The sequence below is a fragment of the Xenopus laevis genome, chromosome 8L (assembly GCF_017654675.1).
Source record: "Xenopus laevis strain J_2021 chromosome 8L, Xenopus_laevis_v10.1, whole genome shotgun sequence".
NCBI classification, from domain to species: Eukaryota; Metazoa; Chordata; class Amphibia; order Anura; family Pipidae; genus Xenopus; species Xenopus laevis.
The window spans coordinates 3,042,185-3,051,779 of NC_054385.1; the positions used below are offsets into that span (position 1 = coordinate 3,042,185).

The 9,595-nt window shown below is 43.6% G+C and overlaps 1 protein-coding gene across 2 annotated transcripts in view; it reads left to right on the forward strand.

Moving 5' to 3' along the window:
* The window catches only part of LOC108698168 (ras-specific guanine nucleotide-releasing factor RalGPS1), a 183,120-nt gene that overhangs the window by 69,727 nt on the left and 103,798 nt on the right, over nt 1-9,595 (forward strand). For both annotated transcript variants that reach the window (XM_018229456.2, XM_041572316.1), the window contains exon 9: nt 6,791-6,917. In XM_018229456.2, coding sequence (XP_018084945.1) covers nt 6,791-6,917 — 127 coding nt within the window. The remainder of the gene's footprint in view (nt 1-6,790; nt 6,918-9,595) is intronic.

Sequence of the window (9,595 nt, forward strand, 5' to 3'; positions counted from 1 at the left end):
AATCTCCCCCTAACTGACCTTCAGACTGGGCCCCCTTAGCTCATAACAAGGTTACAGATATATAGAAACATTGGGGTATCACCCTGCTATAGTTCCAGGGGTACCCAGGGTACAAATAAACACTCACCCCAAATCTCCCCCTAACTGACCTTCAGACTGGGCCCCCTTAGCTCATAACAAGGTTACAGATATATAGAAACATTGGGGTGTCACCCTGCTATAGTTCCAGGGGTACCCAGGTACAAATAAGCACTCACCCCAAATCTCCCCCTAACTGACCTTCAGACTGGGCCCCCTTAGCTCATAACAAGGTTACAGATATATAGAAATATTGGGGGTAACAGTCATCCTGCTATAGTTCCAGGGGTACCCAGGGCACAAATAAGCACTCACCCCAAATCTCCCCCTAACTGACCTTCAGACTGGGCCCCCTTAGCTCATAACAAGGTTACAGATATATAGAAACATTGGGGTGTCACCCTGCTATAGTTCCAGGGGTACCCAGGGTACAAATAAGCACTCACCCCAAATCTCCCCCTAACTGACCTTCAGACTGGGCCCCCTTAGCTCATAACAAGGTTACAGATATATAGAAACATTGGGGTGTCACCCTGCTATAGTTCCAGGGGTACCCAGGGTACAAATAAGCACTCACCCCAAATCTCCCCCTAACTGACCTTCAGACTGGGCCCCCTTAGCTCATAACAAGGTTACAGATATATACAGTAGAAACATTGGGGTAACAGTCACCCTGCTATAGTTCCAGGGGTACCCAGGGCACAAATAAGCACTCACCCCAAATCTCCCCCTAACTGACCTTCAGACTGGGCCCCCTTAGCTCATAACAAGGTTACAGATATATAGAAACATTGGGGTAACAGTCATCCTGCTATAGTTCCAGGGGTACCCAGGGTACAAATAAACACCCCAAATCTCCCCCTAACTGACCTTTCAGACTGGGCCCCCTTAGCTCATAACAAGGTTACAGATATATAGAAACATTGGGGTGTCACCCTGCTATAGTTCCAGGGGTACCCAGGGTACAAATAAACATTCACCCCAAATCTCCCCCTAACTGACCCATCAGACTGGGCCCCCTTAGCTCATAACAAGGTTACAGATATATAGAAACATTGGGGTGTCACCCTGCTATAGTTCCAGGGGTACCCAGGGTACAAATAAGCACTCACCCCAAATCTCCCCCTAACTGACCTTCAGACTGGGCCCCTTAGCTCATAACAAGGTTACAGATATATAGAAACATTGGGGTAACAGTCACCCTGCTATAGTTCCAGGGGTACCCAGGGTACAAATAAACACTCACCCCAAATCTCCCCCTAACTGACCTTCAGACTGGGCCCCCTTAGCTCATAACAAGGTTACAGATATATAGAAACATTGGGGTGTCACCCTGCTATAGTTTCCAGGGGTACCCAGGGTACAAATAAGCACTCACCCCAAATCTCCCCCTAACTGACCTTCAGACTGGGCCCCCTTAGCTCATAACAAGGTTACAGATATATAGAAACATTGGGTGTCACCCTGCTATAGTTCCATGGGTACCCAGGGTACAAATAAGCACTCACCCCAAATCTCCCCCTAACTGACCTTCAGACTGGGCCCCCTTAGCTCATAACAAGGTTACAGATATATACAGTAGAAACATTGGGGTAACAGTCACCCCTGCTATAGTTCCAGGGGTACCCAGGGCACAAATAAGCACTCACCCCAAATCTCCCCCTAACTGACCTTCAGACTGGGCCCCTTAGCTCATAAACAAGGTTACAGATATATAGAAACATTGGGGTAACAGTCATCCTGCTATAGTTCCAGGGGTACCCAGGGTACAAATAAACACCCCAAATCTCCCCCTAACTGACCTTCAGACTGGGCCCCCTTAGCTCATAACAAGGTTACAGATATATAGAAACATTGGGGTGTCACCCTGCTATAGTTCCAGGGGTACCCACGGTACAAAATAATCACTCACCCCAAATCTCCCCCTAACTGACCTTCAGACTGGGCCCCCTTAGCTCATAACAAGGTTACAGATATATAGAAACATTGGGGTGTCACCCCTGCTATAGTTCCAGGGGTACCCAGGGTACAAATAAACATTCACCCCAAATCTCCCCCTAACTGACCATCAGACTGGGCCCCCTTAGCTCATAACAAGGTTACAGATATATAGAAACATTGGGGTGTCACCCTGCTATAGTTCCAGGGGTACCCAGGGTTACAAATAAGCACTCACCCCAAATCTCCCCCTAACTGACCTTCAGACTGGGCCCCTTAGCTCATAACAAGGTTACAGATATATAGAAACATTGGCGGTAACAGTCACCCTGCTATAGTTCCAGGGGTACCCAGGGTACAAATAAACACTCACCCCAAATCTCCCCCTAACTGACCTTCAGGCTGGGCCCCCTTAGCTCATAACAAGGTTACAGATATATAGAAAACATTGGGGGTGTCAACCTGCTATAGTTCCAGGGGTACCCAGGGTACAAATAAGCACTCACCCCAAATCTCCCCCTAACTGACCTTCAGACTGGGCCCCCTTAGCTCATAAGGTTACAGATATATAGAAACCATTGGGGTGTCACCCTGCTATAGTTCCAGGGGTACCCAGGGTACAAATAAGCACTCACCCCAAATCTCCCCCTAACTGACCTTCAGACTGGGCCCCCTTAGCTCATAACAAGGTTACAGATATATAGAAACATTTGGGTGTCACCCTGCTTAGGTCCAGGGGTACCCAGGGTACAAATAAACACTCACCCCAAATCTCCCCCTAACTGACCTTCAGACTGGGCCCCCTTAGCTCATAACAAGGTTACAGATATTTAGAAAGATTGGGGTGTCACCCTGCTATAGTTCCAGGGGTACCCAGGGTACAAATAATCACTCACCCCAAATCTCCCCCTAACTGACCTTCAGACTGGGCCCCCTTAGCTCATAACAAGGTTACAGATATATAGAATTCTGTGTTGGAGCTGCTGACATTACTTATAAATCAGAGGGAGAATAGAAAACACAGACATTGAATCGTGGGGAAAGATTCGGCAGGTTTATATCTTTACTGAAAGATCATGTTGTCAGTTTGTCGTTCCAAGATAACAGTTGTTATTGTGCCGTTTCATATATATAAATATGGGTGGGTTTATTAGTTGCACAGCAGACATATTAATAAGGGGTTTATATTGCAAGTCAAGTAGTGAATGTAAGCAGAGCAATTAGAGTGAATAAATACTGGAGTCGTCCGGCCGGGGAACATGTTCTCCTGTTGCCGGTTTTAATTAAGGGGCAATGGCTGCACAAAGAGACGTTTATGGTTGAAAGTAGAACTTCCCTTGTGTCGCAGGTTGAGGAGTGATCAGCCTTCACATAGAGGACCCATGGCACCCACTGTAGGTCTCTCTCTTAGTTTCTATCATTGGCATAGTCTCCAGGTATCTCCATCACCCTGATCTAGTTTAAATGTTTATTTGGAAGGCGAGTTGGGACCACCGCCCGCCCACGACTCTCTATGGGGACAGTTGGTTGACCTGATGTGATGTCAACTGAAGGTTGATTTGTTGGAATGACAAACAAAGTGGCTTATGTTCTGTTTTGTCAGAGCAGATATTTGGGGTTTGTAGATGCCAGCACCAAGCCACAACATCTTCCCAGTACAAAACATCACTGTGTTCTCGTGTGAATAAAATACTTGATAAATGATGTTTCTGTTCTGTTTGCCAGAAAGGAATGGTTTCCAGGTGTGGGTATATTGCTAAAGATTATCTCTGAGTCACTGCTTTGTCTTTAGTTAACACTTACGTGGAGAGAAATAGCACAAGCCATGGGCTGCTCCTCAGGACATCTGACCAACATTGTGGCCAACCTGCACTGATTGCCTTTTAGTCATTGCTTTGGTGGAGATAGGCGGATGGATGGAGCTTGGTTATGGACCTGTGCTGTTCCTAGTGGCCCTTCACACTAAAGGACAACTCTGAAACATATAACTTTCCTCTTAGAACTTCTCCTTATTACTAAATATTACTATAAGTCTTGCATTGGGAGGTCTATATCCATTTACAAATTCAAAATTGTGTTGAGAAATTCCATACTTTGTTCTGAACGGCTGCATCACCTCAACTCCACCCCAGCTTTGTAGGGACGTCGGTGCACAGGGAATGCTCTGGCCGAGCCTGTCTCCGATTGGGCAAGCAAATGAAATATCGGGAAAAACCATTCGCCTGGCAGGAGGCTCCTGTTACTTCTTTATTATAAGGTTCCTCGGCTCATTACATGGAAAGAAACTCCAGTTGTGATGAACAGGAAAAGCCTGAACCCATTGTTCTCATACATTTCCCAAGTTGAATAATAGGTCTTTGCTACATTAAACCATTTAATTGAGGAAACCACAGAGTTTCATAAGTCGGTGCTTGGCAGCCATTCTATACGTTTCTCTGTTGTGTATTTTCCAGCTCGCTTGACCCTCTGCCACTTGGATTGCTTAGCTGTTCTTGGTATGGTGGCAAATCCTGGCCTGTCAGCGTTTCCTAGCCTGTCCCCCCCCACCCCATTAGCTCGGTGCCCCCCAGTTTTACATTTACAGATAAAGCAACAGTGACTTTGTTGCAGGGATTGTGGTTTCTGCTTTTTAGAGCCATTGTTTCCCATTGTTGGTGTGTTTTTTAGGGGTGGGTGTGATGGGGTATTAAATGCTGATGTGGTCTTTCATCAACAACTAGCCTGCCTGTAGAATAAAATAAGAGTGTAATGGCCCCCATACACGGGCAGATATAAGCTGGCGACAGATTAAATAGGCAGTTTATTGCCCAGTGTATGGGGCCTTCCAACGGCCTTACCCAATCTATATCTGGCTATAAGTCGGCTAGATGTTGATAGGTCTGGCTTAAAAATCATGTCTAATCAAGAACCACATCAGTTCGTTGATGTGGTCCTCAATCTAACCACTTGTTTTCTCCTCCTTATGATCCGATCGTTGATCAGCCTGATATCACCCACCTCAAGCATATCAGGGAGAGATCCGCTCATTTGGTGACCTCACTAAACAAGCAGATCTTCTTATGTATGGCCAGCTTTATGGAGAGGCTTTTGCAAGTAGTGAGTGTGTCCTTTAATCGGTTGTGAACTCCATTTCATATGTTATTAATGTAGCAGGAAGATTACTTCTGGCATCTTTCTTTATCCTCTTATCTTTTTTAGCCCCCCTTCCTTTAAAAAATCATTTTAAAATCCTAAAACTAAGACCTAAGAAAGTCCAGATTCCCCTGCATAGGAAATTTCGTCCAGTTTTTGGTTTCCAGTTGGCCACATGAATGCCGGCAGCTGTCAGGTTTCTCTGAGCAACATTGGCCGCACACTCTCAGAGCTGATATTTTATGAACCTTGTCAAGGAACGGACATTTTTGGGAACTGATTTCGGCATGCAGACACATAACAATACATCAGAGCCAAAGTATTATCTAACACTTCTGGGTCCAGTAGAATTCTTTCCACTCTGTAGCTTCATGTTCCCCTTTCTCTCTCTTCCTGGGGGTTTGTTTTAACAAAATTCAATTCAATTATAGGTAGTGAAATATCTCTTGGGACATCAGATCATGTTACATCCCTTGCCAAACAATACAATACATGTTATTACAGTTTATGTTTTGGCTCACTTCATGAAACATTTTTCTCCCACCTTCTAAGGAAGCCTGGAGAGGACTTCAGATGGGTTTTTGTTTGCCTGCCCTTTTCTGGGTCATCTATTGTCTATTGTCACATGGGCAAAAAGTTTGATCTTGGTGGATGCGTCTTTCTTGGACATTCGTCAAACTCAGTGTTTGGTTCAACGAATCCCTTCCATTTCTTCAGGGTTCGGTTTTGGCCTGATCTTCCAGAGTTTAGATTTGGTTGGGTGTTAGCCATAATAAATCACATGACTTTAAGGCTCTGGAGAATTGAACTTGATTATTTTTGTTCATGGTTGATGCAATTTTTTGAGAGTGGAAATTAGTTGGGTTCAGATTCTGTATTCAACTAGATCTTAAGCAGAGGATTCCATATTTGGTCAATGCTAAGATTGAGTGGTCACACATGCAACACACATTTAGTTCATGTCCGGAATTTTTTTTATTTTGTTTGGGTCATGTCATAAAAATAGAGGTTGGATTGGGGCGGCACCTGTGCCTTACATTATAGCAGCACTTGGATGCCAATATATATATAAAAAAATACCCCACCTGCTGCCGGACACTTATAACCAAGTCCCGTGGTGGATCCACCTTGGTTTGAACTAAGGATGATACTTGTAACAATGTGACTGTCGGGAATGTCGAGTTCTGTATATTATTAGCAACTGAGGGAATGTGGGTTTCACATTCTCCTTTTAATCCATAACATTCTTTTCTCCCTTTTTAGCTTAACATATTTGTTTTTTCTAATTAATTCAGGATCGGGGAGCCTCTAAGGAACCATAAATATCGTAGGAATATTTCCTCTCATGATCATGCTGAAAAAATTAAATGAAGTATTTATACTGACATACCAGGAATCGTTGTTATTCCAAGATCACACAGCCCTTGCATCTCTGAGCCATTGGTGGGAGTTATAGGGCGACATGACCTGATCTCAAGGGCCCAGTAGAGTCAAAGCAGGATTATGTGAAAAACCTGTAAATCCCTGTTTGTTAACTTGCGGAAAAGCCAATAATGCCATAGACTCCTCTGTTCTGTGTCGGAAATAATTGTCGTCTTCCCAAACACCAAATGACCACCTGATCTTCTGCTTCTGCTTCCAGCTTCTGAATCGAAAGGACAAGACGACCTTTGAGAAGTTGGATTATCTGCTGTCCAAAGAGGATAACTGCAAGCGCATGCGGGAGCACATACGAAGCTTGAGGATGGTCCCTTGTATCCCCTACTTAGGTAGGTCTGTTTTTTTCATATTGATTGGATTATGTGGATCTAGGTTCTTACATTATGGAATGTAGCATGGATATGGGTTATTGAGTTCTCTATGATAGGCCTCAAGACATGATATCAGATTGATTGAATTTCTTTTAATGTCCACTTGATGTAAGGGAGATACTTTCCAGAACAATATCATATCACATGCTGTTTCCTCATAATTATCATTGCTACTAGCTTTGGCACGACCGAGAGGAACTGAACCTATCAACAGATGCAGTCATGTATACTCAATACACAGTGCAAACACACAATCTAAACGAGCCGTGCTCAGTACACACAAACACGCTTTTATGACATACACAAACGTGCCTTGCTGTACGATAATGAGCTTCGGGAATAAACATAACATTACGAGAATCGCTGTTTAATAGAACATATAAATATCCTTCATAGTAAGTTTGATTTAGTGCAAGGAACCAGATAATGATTGTGCTATCCGCTAGATTTGTCAAACCAACTTTTTTCTGGAGGACTTTGCCAGCAGGTCCGGGGCAGTCACAGCAAGGAGATAATGAATGTCTAGTAAGCATTTCAGATTATAGGGTTTGGAGCATTCTCGGGCAGGAGATAAGCATCCCCAGCGTGATTGTGGCTTTGCCTTGGCCTAGCTTTTGATAGTGAAACATCTGGAAGAGTCATTTTGGGCACAGCAAGCTCCATGGAGTAATTGCTATTGTGTGCCTTCTGCTCTGGATCTGTCACTTTGTACTTTGGGATAAACATGAGTCATCGGTTGCTCAAATGTTCCAATTTACATTGCTAAAAAGAGAGACTGATCAGCCAAATGGTTCTACAAACACACAACGGTCATAGAGTTGTGTCTGAATTGTATGGATAATCCATGCGTGTTTGTCCCTCATGCACTGTCCATGTAAGAAATGAAACACTCCACAAAACCCTTAGTTAAATTGTTCCTCACTCACCGGCGTTTGGTCTTCACAGTGGAACAAATGGCGTCATCCCATGGGGGGGTTCTGTAGGAATTTCCACACTTTGTTAATGTAAGAAGAAAGAAATTGCAGCAGTTAAATGTTATTTGACATGTGTTTCCAGGCAAGCTCAGTGTTTGTTGAGCATCGTGTCTTGAGGATGTCGTCTCGATATAAACATGTAATCTTCACAGACAAGAAAGAATAGACAGGCCTTTTTTTCTATTTTTAATTTCATTTAATGAGCCTGCACCAACCATCTGTCTTTAATATTTTACACAAGCTCTGGAAATTGCTTTGCAGTCACTAATAACTGTCTGGAACACAATGACCAATAAATGACTTAGCGTCTAACAAAGTTAAAGGTGCCGTTGTCCCCCAGGTAAAGTAAATGGGCTTAGCCAGATGAACAGGTCATGACTCAGGGGAGATACATCCTGGGTGGTAAATTGAAGGTTCAAAGGGCCTGATTTAGGCAGCACCTAGAAATGCCACCCAGAATACTCTGCTTATTTCAGTACTTTTAACTCTTGACCTGAACTAGATCGTTATAATACATCCAGATTGATATCTCTGGGAAGAGGTGGAAAAGTAAATGATCTGTGAATTAACAGAATGGTCATTGTGGCAGTTTGTGGCATCTTCTGGGCCTTAACGAGTTAGTTTCTAGGAAAGGGACTTCTATTGTAACCCTCAAATCTACATTAGAAGCGAGTTTCCCTGAAAATGGAGACAGTTGGTGAGATCGGAGAGCTGCCAGTAATTACATCTCCAGAAAGCAGAAATAGGCTTATCCAACGTAATCCATTGGTGAGCCATTTTGGAAAGCACATATCTTGCCTCCAATTTTATTTTACTAAATCCTAATGAATCACTTTGCCGGTGGTTGCCAATCTTTTACAGTTCAACCCCCCCCTTTCCTTGAACTCCAACCTTTGGTCAGGGTGTCCCAACTGAAGGTCTAATCTTTGGACAAGGGCCCTATTACATCATGAAATGGGTACAGATAGATTATATATTCAGTATATCAGTCATGGTTCCAAAAGTATCTAGTACAGCAAAACATTGGCGCTCCATATCTCTTCCTAACTGGCATTCATGGGTATCTAGGAGGACAATTGACCGTTCTCCTCAAACCACACCCTAACTGGCCTTCAGGCTAAGCTCCCCCTCAGCTGCTCCAAGACCTTTCCAAGGTAGCGAGTTCCAGAGTTGAGAACCACTGAACTATCACTGGTAAATATCCCTGACTCCAACTTTTAAGTTGGTGTTGTTGTTCGAAATAAGAGGAGCTTGTTATTTAAGATATTTATCCCAGTAGTTAATGGGAGTGTTGGCTGGATAGAAGGAAACTTTTAGAGAGAAATCCATGTTTGCAGCCATAGTGCTTTTCTATTAGCGTACACAAGCCATTAACTGGCAACTCATTTCTGCCTTTTGGGAAGAAGAAGCCAAAAAATCCTTGGAGTAATATCAAAACCTTACAGACTTGGGATGACATATTTGTTCCTTTACCCTTACATCGCTACATAAGATGTGTACTTCTTGATGTGTTATCCAAGCTTATCATTCAGTTGTGGTGGGAATCGGACCAATTATAAGCCTCTTGGGATGGTGGGTTAACAGATCACCTGTAAGTTCCTAGACACTCGGCATCTTTCCGTAGTTGCCAGGGATTAGCATTGCTGACCTGCAGCCGAGGTT